The sequence below is a fragment of the Mizuhopecten yessoensis genome, unplaced genomic scaffold, assembly GCF_002113885.1.
Source record: "Mizuhopecten yessoensis strain PY_sf001 unplaced genomic scaffold, ASM211388v2 scaffold4823, whole genome shotgun sequence".
NCBI lineage: Eukaryota > Metazoa > Mollusca > Bivalvia > Pectinida > Pectinidae > Mizuhopecten > Mizuhopecten yessoensis.
The window spans coordinates 815,231-829,393 of record NW_018405739.1 but is presented as its reverse complement, the minus strand read 5'-3'; the positions used below and the strand labels follow the sequence as shown (position 1 = coordinate 829,393).

Below are 14,163 nucleotides of genomic sequence, written 5' to 3'. Positions count from 1 at the left end.
CTGTCTTTGCATATTGCAGAGTTATCTTCTCTTGAGAGCAGATATTGATTGTTTCGTCATTGGTTTGTGTGAGAAAATTACGTCGTTTTCTCAAAAATTGATGACGTTACTCTCAAAAACAAATGACGTAACAATCAATACCTGCTCTCAAGAGAAGATAACTCTGCAATACGCAAAGACGGAATACGATTCTTCAGAATATTTTTTTTGGTGAAATCATGTATTGAACTTTGAAACCAAGTGTTTTGATAGTATGATTTTAATCGTGGTAAATAACATGGAAGAAAGAGGTAAACTAGTATAAAGCAAAGGTCACCTTAAACTAATCAAACATCAGTGTACTTCTGTCTAAGACAGCTACTCAGATAACCCATTGTTTAAGACGGTTTGACAATCAAGTGATAACAATTTATTTTACCTTCCAGAATGTCCCGTTTGCTGAAATCGGCCAGAAGATTTTGGTCTTCTCCATCTACGACTTTGATAGGTTTTCCAAGCACGACCAGATTGGCCAGGTGAAAGTACCGATGAACAAAGTGGACTTATGTCAGACCATTGAGGAGTGGCGGGACCTAACCAGCCCCGACGCTGATGCTGAGAAGGTAGCAAACATTTTCCTGCACATTATTTTCTTAATATTTTCAAAGATAATATTGAAACTAGTTGCAAGACATGAGAGCTTCTATGTTGTATTAGGTTGAAATTATTTATCATTATAAATTACAAAGCAGACAGTAAATAGCTCAATCATGTTGTTAAGTTTGGTATGAATTACAGAACTGAAGGAAATTATTTTGGTCAAGTTGTTAGATTAAGTATAAATTTAATAACTGGGAAATACATACGGGCCAGGTTGTTCAGATTTAGAATGATCGAATTAGTAAACTGAAAAGAAATGTCCGAGTCAAGTTGTTGGACACTCTTTCAAGCTTCGTGTCGTGCAGTGTTATTGTCACATTTTACTAGAAAATACATATTCACACAGTATTGGATGTTTGGTTTTAAGATTGTTAGAACTGAAGTGGTTCTTGATTTGTTTAAAACATGTATTACCTTACTGTATAAATGAAAAATGACTAAATAACTATCACACCTATTGAATTATTTGTCTACTTTTCACTGATTAACAGTATCAAAGATTGAGGTATTTGTTGTATCTTTGAACGTGATGCTTTACTCCGCTTGTTCCAATCTACTTAGCTGTGAATGAGTATGTGGTTGAGCAGTGATAGCATTGTTGAATATTAGCGGTGAGCGCCGGCTCCCCAGGGAGTTGAGAAAGATATTGGCTGGGTGCAAAGGCCCTATAACCACAGATGATAATTTGTGAACCACTTTGAGACGACCTACAAACTAGGTTGTGATAAAGCAGAATAGAAGAACCACGAATTATTATTACTGTTATTATTTGTGTTTGACTTCTGTTTTACAGGAGAACAAGTTAGGAGACATTTGTTTCTCCCTGCGATATGTACCCACTGCTGGCAAGTTGACAGTCGTCATACTGGAGGCCAAAAATCTCAAAAAGATGGATGTCGGTGGACTGTCAGGTGCGTTGATGTTTTTAACGATTCAATGTTAACTATTGGTGCTTCCCAACAAAACAGTTCCATTTGATGTTATTACAGCCAAATTTCTTACAATTTTTAAAATAAGGAAAAATTTAACTGAAATAATTGGAAATTTAGAAACGTAATATAAGGTTTAACCAATCACTTTCATTATGCAAATACAGTAAATGAACTATATGTTTGCTCATGAAAAATTGTTTATATAATTTTAATAACTATCTTAAAGCTGAAGGCAATATCTGAGGTTTTGATAGAGAAAAACAATGAAGAGTTAATATAACAAGATTATCTTTGTCCTTTTGATCTTCATTACTGCTGTTGTCATGTTTTTCTGTCATCACTGCTGACCCATATAATTATCATGTACCATGTCATTATCTTACTGAAATGATGATCACCATTGAATCAATCCGGAAATCAATATTTCCAAGTGTTTTATGATACAGGGAAATAATGATGTTGTGATTGTAGAACGTTTGAAGTAAGGGACAGTGTATCACCATAGCAACAGTTGTGTTACCTTGGTATCATTTTTAGTCACATAAAATTTTTGAATGAATTAGAATTTCTGAAATTCTCACTAGGTGCATGCATGTCTATATACAAATTTCTATTTATGTTAACTTAATGGCAATTTTTTGTTACATCATGCATTAATTTTCTGCATGACAATCAGGTAGAATTAATTGTTTGGCTCTGATTGGCAGTCCAACCTGCAGGTCTCATTCCTGGATAACATAGACATTGTTCATTCAGGAGTAATTATAACCAAATGCCATTTTTTTTTATTCACAGCTGTTTAAATCTCACATCTTGACTCCTAGCTATTATAATTAAACACATCTTCTATATAGCTGATGATTAGACTCTCATTATAAATAAACACATCTTCTATATAGCTGATGATTGGACTCTTATTATAATTAAACACATCTTCTATATAGCTGATGATTGGACTCTCATTACAATTAAACACATCTTCTATATAGCTGATGATTAGACTCATTATAAACAAACACATCTTCTATATAGCTGATGATTAGACCCTCAATATAATTAAACACATCTTCTATATAGCTGATGATTGTACTCTCATTATAATTAAACACATCTTCTATATAGCTGATGATTAGACTCATTATAAACAAACACATCTTCTATATAGCTGATGATTAGACTCATTATAAACAAACACATCTTCTATATAGCTGATGATCCAATATAATTAAACACATCTTCTATATAGCTGATGATTAGACTCATTATAAACAAACACATCTTCTATATAGCTGATGATTAGACCCTCAATATAATTAAACACATCTTCTATATAGCTGATGATTAGACTCATTATAAACAAACACATCTTCTATATAGCTGATGATTAGACCCTCAATATAATTAAACACATCTTCTATATAGCTGATTATTAGACTCTCATTATAAATAAACACATCTTCTATATAGCTGATGATTAGACTCATTATAAACAAACACATCTTCTATATAGCTGATGATCCAATATAATTAAACACATCTTCTATATAGCTGATGATTAGACTCTTATTATAAATAAACACATCTTCTATATAGCTGATGATTAGACTCATTATAAACAAACACATCTTCTATATAGCTGATGATTAGACTCATTATAAACAAACACATCTTCTATATAGCTGATGATTAGACCCTCAATATAATTAAACACATCTTCTATATAGCTGATTATTAGACTCTCATTATAAATAAACACATCTTCTATATAGCTGATGATTAGACTCTCATTATAATTAAACACATCTTTTGTATAGCTGATGATTAGACTCTCATTATAAACAAACACATCTTCTATATAGCTGATGATCCAATATAATTAAACACATCTTCTATATAGCTGATGAGTAGACTCTTATTATAATTAAACACATCTTCTGTATAGCTGATGATTAGACTCTTATTATAATTAAACACATCTTCTATATAGCTGGTGATTAGACTCTCATTATAATTAAACACATCTTCTATATAGCTGATGATTAGACTCTTATTATAAATAAACACATCTTCTATATAGCTGATGATTAGACTCTTATTATAATTAAACACATCTTCTGTATAGCTGATGATTAGACTCTTATTATAATTAAACACATCTTCTATATAGCTTAATAGGTTTATAGTTTAGAGATTAAAAGAAGATAAGAATTTAGTTTACTATAAATTTCATGAGACTGTTTTCTCCACTTCAGCCGCTGAACTGTAATGCTGTTTGGTAAATCTTGACATGTACCTGTCTGTCAATCTTGTAATGTGCTTTATTTTAAATCAAACATTATTGACATGAAAATGTGTATTTTTGTTTACCAAAATATTGCTTTCCTTCAGTTAAAAAGAAATAGATCTATAAAAGTAAGGGAAAAAATAAAAGTTTGTAAGGCATGAAAAGATAAAACATTAATTAGCTACTCAAAGCACACTAAAATGTTAGTAAATCAGGCTCAAAGCACACTAAATTGTTAGTAAATCAGGCTCAAAGCACCCTAAAATGTTAGTAAATCAGGCTCAAAGCACACTAAAATGTTAGTAAATCAGGAAGGGGTGCTATGGTTCTGATGGTTTCCTTGTTGTTAAACTTTTAGATAATCCTAATTATGCTGTAACCCATCAAATATTTCAAATGTAAAATATATATAAAAAAAAGCTGTTTATTGGCAAATTTTGTATTTGTATGTGATAAAAATAGCAGTTAATGTATGAAACTATAAGTAGAGTTAAAATGTAATTTAGGAATAGGTCCATGCTATAATTTAGACAATTAACCTCAGTGAACAGGTTGTACTGCCATACAGAGCACCTATAGTAAAGGTGTTGATATTTCTTTGTCTCAATAATTTCCTATATTTATATAGTGCTACAATCTTTGTCTCAATAATTTCCTATACTTATATAGTGCTACAAAAGGCAATGCTGCAGATTTTGTGTTCTAGGAGGAATGTGTAAAGATTTTTTTGTTTTTTCTCATACAACAAGATTTGTTGTTCACCTAACTTTGATCTTGTTACAATGTTATGTGGGTTTTACCCATCAGTTATTATGTTAAAATGACCACCAGACACATTTTATTGATGCATCCCATATCAGAACCTGGTAGGAGTAACAGTTTTGATTTTAGTCTTTCCAAAAAAACATTGATGTTTAATGATGCAAAGTAATTATTTCTAACATATTTTGATCATAAAAGGAATTAAAAAGCTAATTTGATCATAAAAGGAATTAAAAAGTTAATTTGATCTTAAAAAGAATTAAAAAGTTAACTTACTTCTTATTTTGATTAAAAACAGAAATTTGAACTAGAAATTTAAAAAAATAAAAATAACTTCATAGAGATCTTTTAAAACTACTAACTTTTTCATATATAAATGAAAACAATATTGTTTTCAGATATTATGACCCCATTAAACTGTAATATTTATGCAAAACTGCTGAAAAGAAGAATACTTCTCAAGCAAAGTTATTATTTAAGGGGAGACAACTGCCATATGCCTTGGTAGTTCAGTACAGGCTGATATGGTAACATAGTGGTAGCTTGTACATGTCTGTCGGAGCACATAGTAAAAGAAACTCACAAATACCTGCTTTGGAAAAAAACATTTCACAGGAGCTGATCTGCTAGAGCAGACAATGATTTTGTTTTGTTTTTACAAAGATACTATGTACTCACCCTTTGTTTTATTACCAGATCCGTATGTGAAAATAGCTCTCTATCAGGGCAACAAACGCCTGAAGAAAAAGAAAACTACTATTAAGAAACGTACACTGAACCCGTACTTCAATGAGTCATTCACATTTGAAGTCCCCTTTGAGCAAATACAGGTATTTGGTCACTCACCTGTTTATTATTATTATTGCATTGCCATGGTTACAAGGCGTTTTTATACTATTGGTGATATGATGCCATGTCCAGCTGTCTTTGACCTTTCCAGATCTTTTTTTATTTAGGGATAATCTTAGCTTTTCATTGTCCATTTTTGAAAAGGAGCATCCATGTTTTGCATGTAGAGCAGATGTGCACGAACAGCTCTATCGTATTTACCTGTGGTAACCTAGCAGCAGTGGCTTTATCTATACACACATGTATCTATGGTAACGTGGCAGCTTTATCTATACCCACATGTATCTATGGTTACATAGCAGATGTAGCTTCATACCACATGCTGCTTTTTAGCAATTTTATAATCTAGCTTTTTAATCCAAGCATTGATGTGCTTATTATATTTTTTCCACAGTTTTCAAAACAAAAATCCATCTTGGATAAATTTTCATTCACTTCATCTTCATCAACCATCATTACAAGTTTTGGCATTTTTATTTTCTCTTCTCAATTTGTTTTGTAGACAGAGAATGTGACTCTTAAATTCTAAGCTTATTACATATATTGTCCTCATTTCTCTTCTGAGATTGCTTTTCTTGTTATATAACAAAGACTGACTGTCTCTGTTCCCCTTGACCATTGAAAAAATGGTCCTCAAACCCCCTTGCCCCAAATAAGGTCAAAAACTGGACATGGCATTGAGGTACTCATGCATGATTTGTTTCTATCATTTTTTTTTTACAGTTTTCTTACATTTCTTACGTGGGTTGTTGATGTTTCTGAAATTTTTTCTTTTTTTTTCCATTTTCATTTCGTCTGACAGATCCTTATGTTAAGATATCTTTGATGTTAAATGGCAAGCGAGTTAAGAAGAAGAAGACGACAATTAAGAAGTGTACTTTGAATCCATACTATAACGAGTCATTCACATTTGAAGTTCCTTTTGAACAAATTCAGGTATTGTTGGTCTGTAGTAGCTGTGTGAAACAATCTTGTGATGTACTGCTGCACAGTAGCGTCTAGTGTAGAAGTTTGTGCTGTGACAAGTAGTGTTCTATGAACTAACATCCTGCTTGTTCCCAATGCGTTGCATGTGTTTAACCCAACAATGTTTCTTGATCAAAACAAAACATTTTAACTTTCCATTCATGCTAATGTGTGAAAACTTTGAGATTAAATCAAAAGTTAAATACGAGAGATTTTTTTTTTTCAAGAAATGTTGGCTATGCATGCTTTGTGAGACATTCACCATAGCTAGCTGTGTTATGTTGACAGCAATGACACAATCCTTCAGTTTTAATAGATTAACATACTATCTATAGCAAACCATATGCATATACTTATATCTGAATCATGAACATTGTTTTAACTCATTTTCTCTATCCATCACTTTTAAATCTTTCAAATAAAGTTTTTGATCTTCTAATAATCCAAAATATTCAGAGAAAACAAAGGAAAGTTTATGTAGCATCAGTTAAAATATTTCAGAAAAAATCTAAAACTGAATAAAAATAACTTGGACATTTTTCACAGTTTAAGCTAATATCTACAATAAAAAAGTTCAGAAATGTAAAATAATTCAGTTGTTTTATGCTGCATTTGATTTCAATACGTTTAGATCAATAACAATAAAAATATCTATATATAAAAAACACTGTTCTATCTGATTTTCATTTAGTTGAACAGATCCAGCAATCTGTGACAGAAAAGGATATTAACAAAATTTGTATCTAAATATGAGTTTGTAGTAGACAATAACCTAGCAATCAGCAGCAGAAAACACCTGTCTAAGTCATTCTATGTTATAAGTAGAGACCTGGTTTGCTATTGTGCTGTGCTACCTGAATGGCTGTATGTATGGTGTGCTAGCATGGCCTGATGGTGTATCACTGTGTTGTAAACAGAGGACCACAAATGTCTTGCTAAGGTAGACAATAAATATATATAATAACTGATAGTCTTAGAAGAAAAAAGTTTGATGTAGAGAGTTTGGTTTCATTTTATTTTGAATTCAAGCTCTGTATTAATTTTTGGGAAATTTTATGCAAATGTTATAAGACTTTATTATTTCTGAGAATGTCTATAGAGCTGGTAGTTGTATACACATACCTATATACCCATATGTATTTATGTATATTAATGCTCACATGTAGATCACTGTAGACTAGAGGTCATGTGAGATTCCTGTCATGGTGTTGATCCTCACATTTTACACCTGTGATTCCTAGCAGGCTCCTTCCAAGGGACACTACTCTAGCTCCAGTCAGGGTAAACAACCCTATGGCCTCAAGCAGGGACATTGACAATGACATTTGGTCATGGATATTGTCCTTGACTCCTGACGAAGGACAAAGTTCTGACTCATGACAGGGGACACAACCCTGGCTAGAACTATTAGTTTACTTCTTGAAGGTAACATAATTCTGACCCTTGACAAGGGACTTCAACTCTCAATGCAGACAGATCCACTCCCGTATACAATGTTGTACTGACAAGTAGTGCACCAAAATCTCCGACCTGTGTGTGTTACTTTCATCACCACCAATGTATGCAGTGTCTTTGAGTCTTGCCAGAAAAAGTAGAGACGGCAAATTATTATATACTAACATTTTGTATAATGGAATGTGATTTATGTTGTTAAAATATGTATACTCTTGAATGTAGTTTACATATAGTCTAACTAACACAACCTTTTGTTTCAGTGTTTTCTTCAATGATTCATAATTTTTATGCTTCTTGTCTTCCTTTTTCATATCTGGAGTTTAAAAAAGAGAAAATCCGTTTTAATATATATCTATCTATTTAATGAGTACCACAGTATGGATAAGCAAAATAAAAAAAGAATAACCCAGAAAACAAAAACAAAAACATGCTTACAGTATTTCAACTGAAGATATAAAAATGAAATGCTTATTTTATGTGGAATAAACTGAATTTTTTATCTGCATCTAAATGTTGTGTGCTTTGAATGTGTATTGACTACTTTTAACTTGAATTTCAAATACCAAAAATAAGTGATAAACATTGATAATTTATCTGTGATCAATTTTAATTGTTTAATCGTTGTATTTGTTTATGATATGCACATCAATTTCTGTGATAAGTATAAAAAATAATAAATGTATTTTCATACTAAAACAGAAAGTGTCTCTCTACGTCACTGTCGTGGATTATGACCGCATCGGGACCTCAGAGCCAATCGGCCGTGCATTGCTAGGATGCAACTCAAGCGGAACGGAACTTCGTCACTGGAGTGACATGCTTGCCAATCCCAGGCGTCCAATCGCACAGTGGCACACTCTCCAGGAAGTCCCAGAGAAAAGCTAAGAGATGTGGCAAAGGTCAACCACTGCAGGGTCGACCTGTACAGGGTTACAAGTACTTGACCTAGAGGCCATGATGTGCAATGTCATCAGACATATTATAAAAACTGTTGAAATGAGCATATATTGTTATATGTCATAGTCATCAATATGGCAAGGATGAATGAAATATTATATTTAGCAATTAACTTGCTATTATATTACATACATTACTTGTTATCCTGTTTTGGGGTAATTTATATATCTTTTTTTCTGTTGTAGTACATAGAAGGTTACTTTAATAAAGGAAAGCATATTGGACACTTCAGCTTTCAAGGTTTTAGTACTTCATGTATAGTTTCATCATCTATGGATACCAAATATCCAAGCCTTGTAGCCTTCAATTTTAGATCCCAAGGTTAAATCAACAGACAAAAAAGGGGGTGTTTGTGTAGTAGTTTTATCATAATGTAGCTGAACAAATATGTCAATGCAATCTTTTAGAATCGGTGTATTGACTGTGTTGATATAACAATGCATAGCCAATTCTCTTTATATTTTACCTGAGTTATCCAATTTATATAAATATAGTATTAATATAATGGAAATCCACCATGTCAGATATGTTTGACAAGGCACCTTTTTTTTTACATTTTACCAAATATGCTTTACGTTTATCAAATGTAATATTCAAATTTATTTTAAATTATATTTTTACCAAAGGAAATAAATTTTTGGCCGAGCGGATATGGTTAAGCCTACTTTAGACTTTGCTGAAATCATTTTGTTTCAGTAGGTATATTAAACCTGGATTACATTAATCAAATGATGACATTCCATTTTATTGTAAACATGCTGAAATATTAGGAAACTGTTTTAGATTTTAATCATCTGTAAAGTATCATTAAGTAGAAGGAAGGTTAATTTTGGGGGAAATTAATTAGTTTATCAATCAATATTGAATTAAAATCATATGATGTAAATACCCTTTATCATTGAAGAACAAATATGCATCATTTTAGACCAATTTTACAGCTGTTGATCAAAGTCCATATAGTTAACAACGGTAGCATCACTCAGCTTGTAGAAAGAAGACCATCTCAAAGGGTATACATCCTCCCTTCTCACTAGTCACCACTCCTGGTCACAACATTATGTAAGGTTCCAACGAAATCTCACCAGTATATAGGTCAAGGTTCTTGCCTCTTGAGTTATCTACCTTGATATGTGTGGGGGAAAAAAGACAATTTCTGAGTTTAAAGGAATTTCATTGTTCTTAAAAAGGTGTTGAATTATCTTCAATTAGGTGTCATAATATAGAAATTTTGGATGTTTTCAAAAAAAAATTGGGATTCATCAGTCACAATAAGATCATAGAATTACAATTTTAATTAAGTTTCTTAAAGTTCTTTTAAGTTTTTTAAAACATTCTTTAGCATTAAATGTCAGTTTCGACTGAATTTATTACCTAAAGATCTAAATGATGATTGAAAACGTTAGTGTGTGTCAGACAGACTTTTTGAAATAAGACAAAAATTCTCAAGTTGTAAATAAATTTTAAGTTTAAATTGAGGTTGAATTGATGAGACAATTCGGTGATTTGAACTTTGACCTGTGTGTGTAGCATGTATATAGTTGCCCTCACCCTGTCGTATCTGTGTCCTTAGGCTTCCTGTACTTAAACAAAACTAGGACAGACCAAAACTCTGTGATAAATCTCTAGGATTTTGTGCTGTTTACATGACAAAGCCCCAATTCCAAGACTTGTAAGACTGAGCTGGCGTTCCCATCAATCTCAGCTCTACAGAATTAGTTCAAGTCTGCTCAGTCTTGAGGCTAGTTTTTGAAAAAAGGTGAAGCGAAATATATGTCAGATTTGTATATATATAGTTTTTGAACACATCTCATTGAGAATACCTATGTGTGTCATTAGTCAATGGTGATGGAACAGCTGTATTTATGTATACTTGTAATCTGTTAGTGTATTATTTGCATCTATAATGTATCTTTCAGATTCATTCAAATCTTTTATATCAATTGATAGTGTCACAAAAGTATGATAGGAATAATATTTCAATAATGAACAGGTATCTCCATCATCACAAAGAACTGGAAATTTAAATAAAATTGAAGATGTGACTAAAAATCGGGGAATGAAAAGACATGTTTATGAATCATTCCAGTAAAATCCCTTTTCCCAATGTTATCTTTCACAGCCGATGGAAGAAGTTATTGTTATATGATATTCATGTTTTATGATGTTTTTGTTTGTATGATTTTTTGTTAGATAAGAGACATATTCCCGGTAAGGTTTGTGATATAATGCAAACAAAGAAGTGTGAGAATTGTTAAAATACATTCATTTTTTTTATTTTTTTTTGTATAATTAAACAAAGAAATTCTCATGTTAAAATGCCTACCTATTCAACATCAAAGGGAAGACCAAGATATATATTCTCAGATGCACTTGTTTTAAGCTACTTAAAATGTGTAATTATTTGATTTTATCTCTGTAGGAAAAAAGTTATGTTTGGGTCATAAACATGATTTCTTCATACTCACAAAACTTGCTGTTCTGAACTGTTAGTATTCCCAGATAGTGAGTTAATGGAAGTTCAGGCTAATATTAGGTTAACAAGCTTTGTCCTACATCTGGACATGATAAGCATGCCCATTTCCTTGTATTAAATAATATTTTATTCTAGTTTTATTTGATGTACAGTAATATACACCTTCATCAGAGCCTGCATTTTAAAGTGAATCTCTTTGTTTATGAACAAAGTTTCGAGTTTCAGTTGAAACAATTATAGTTCTAATTGTTATCTTTAGTCTCATTTTTTATTAGACATTTGTAATTCAAATATAAACATTAGCTGTTTTTGAAGGTTTTTCTCTTGGGTTTAAAGTAGTGATCATACTAGACACCTTATTGTAAAATCAAATGTAATTAACATTCCTGATAGGTAATTTTCTCATCATCGGGTATTAGCGTTTTGCTCTTTTTCATCATCAAGGTTCTAAAATTAGTGTTCTAAGGTTTGGTTAATAAGTTCTTGTCTTACCTCTAAGACAAATCCCTCTATTGAACACCTTACATGTGTCTCTTCTGTCATACCTTTCATACGAGATCACAAACCTATGAAACTGATAAGAATTTGGGGTTACTGAACTGTCCCTCTGTCCCTCTCTCTCTCTCTCTCTCACACCTTAATTATGAGATCACAAACCTATGAAACTGATAAGAATTTGGGGTTACTGAACTGTCCCTCTGTCCCTATCTCTCTCACACACCTTAATTATGAGATCACAAACATAAAAATTGATAGGAAGTGTGTTACTGAACTGTCCCTCTCTCTCTCACACACCTTAGTTATGAGATCACAAACATATAAAATTGAGAGGAAGTGTGTTACTGAACTGTCCCTCTGTCCCTCTCTCTCTCACACACCTTGGTTATGAGATCACAAACATATAAAATTGATAGGAAGTGTGTTACTGAACTGTCCCTCTGTCCCTCTCTCACACCTTAACTACGAGGGCACAAACCTGTAGATATGATAGGAATTATGTGTTTCCAAGCTGTATCCACCATTCTGTTACATAGAGCAGTCTACTGTTGGTGAAATAAAGTCTGTCTGTCTGGTTATTCCGTGTTGTTGAAATTCTATTCATGTTCATCCATGCTTTTAATACACGCACAACCTTGTTATTTGCTGTAAATGTATAGGAACAAAAAAATAGAAAAGATTGAGATAAAATGTTGTTTGAACTCAATTAGAGGTTTAGGTCCTAAACTGAAAGGCGAAAATGAAATGTAGTCTTGATTAAAAAAGTATAACTGAAAAGCTGGGTTTATGATGTAATTTTAAAGACGTTTACATGTTGTTGTTTTTTAGGTCACCTGAGCTTTGCTCAAGTGACCTATTCCAATCGCTTTCCGTCCGTCGTCGTCCGTCGTCCGTCGTTCGTTGTGCGTCGTGCGTAAACTTTTACATTATCAACTTCTTCTCAAGAACCAGTGGATGGAATTTTTTCAAACTTGGTCAGAATCATCCTTGGTAGATGAGGCTACCAAATTGTAAAATTGGGATTCCTATCCCAACCCTAGGGGCCAGGGCGGGGCCCAAAAGGGAAAATTAACCAATATTTCAAAAATCTTCTTCTCCAGACTCAGAGGTATTACAGTCATTTTCTCTGCATGGATGGAAAGATCATCAGGGGCTTTATTTAAATTGTAAATTTCAGGACCCCCGAGCTATCCGTTCTCCCTTGGGGAGGGGGTAAAGTTTACTATAGTTTATATAGGGAAACAACACTTTTGGGTATATTTTGACAATTTTCTGTTGGAAATTATTTTTACTTGGTCAGAATCATCCTTGGAGGAGGAAGATGGTTTTAAATTGTAAAATTGGGATTCCTACCCCAACCCTAGGGGCCAGGGCGGGGCCCAAAAGGGAAAATTAACCAATATTTCAAAAATCTTCTTCTCCAGACTCAGAGGTATTACAGTCATTTTCTCTGCATGGATGGAAAGATCATCAGGGGCTTTATTTAAATTGTAAATTTCAGGACCCCCGAGCTATCCGTTCTCCCTTGGGGAGGGGGTAAAGTTTACTATAGTTTATATAGGGAAACAACACTTTTGGGTATATTTTGACAATTTTCTGTTGGAAATTATTTTTACTTGGTCAGAATCATCCTTGGAGGAGGAAGATGGTTTTAAATTGTAAAATTGGGATTCCTACCCCAACCCTAGGGGCCAGGGCGGGGCCCAAAAGGGAAAATTAACCAATATTTCAAAAATCTTCTTCTCCAGACTCAGAGGTATTACAGTCATTTTCTCTGCATGGATGGAAAGATCATCAGGGGCTTTATTTAAATTGTAAATTTCAGGACCCCCGAGCTATCCGTTCTCCCTTGGGGAGGGGGTAAAGTTTACTATAGTTTATATAGGGAAACAACACTTTTGGGTATATTTTGACAATTTTCTGTTGGAAATTATTTTTACTTGGTCAGAATCATCTTTGGTGGATGACGGTATCAAATTGTAAACTTGGAATTCCTTCCCCATCCCCAGGGGTTAGAGCGGGGCCCCAAAGGGAACATTTACAAATATTTTAAAATTCTTATCCTTTGATGACATGACAAGTATTGTATTTCACTTAGTTTACATGCTGATTTCCACATCACATCTAAACAATAAAATAAAGCTACCAGTACCTATGATATAACTCAGGTGACCGCTAAGGCCCTTGGGCCTCTTGTTCTAAATTTTGAGAAGGAGTGAATTTTTCACAAATTAAGTAAAAAATGACAATAAAAATAATAGTTAAATCGATATGCATTGTATTTTTTAATTGCTTTTTAGTACATTTACATCACAGACTTAATTGCTTTTTAGTACATTTACATCACA

General features: G+C 32.8%; 1 protein-coding gene across 9 annotated transcripts in view; it reads left to right on the top strand.

The window, feature by feature from the left end:
- The window catches only part of LOC110449826 (synaptotagmin-1-like), a 95,412-nt gene extending 83,019 nt beyond the window's left edge, over positions 1 to 12,393 (top strand). For 8 of the 9 annotated variants that reach the window (XM_021496932.1, XM_021496933.1, XM_021496934.1 and 5 more), the window contains 2 exons: positions 5,314 to 5,447; positions 8,587 to 12,393. In XM_021496932.1, coding sequence (XP_021352607.1) covers positions 5,314 to 5,447; positions 8,587 to 8,772 — 320 coding nt within the window. In that variant the 3' untranslated portion in view covers positions 8,773 to 12,393. Of the gene's footprint in view, positions 1 to 5,313; positions 5,448 to 6,268; positions 6,403 to 8,586 lie in introns of all 9 variants that reach the window. The other variant, XM_021496942.1, reaches the window with a different exon arrangement.
- Positions 12,394 to 14,163: the final 1,770 nt, after the last annotated feature.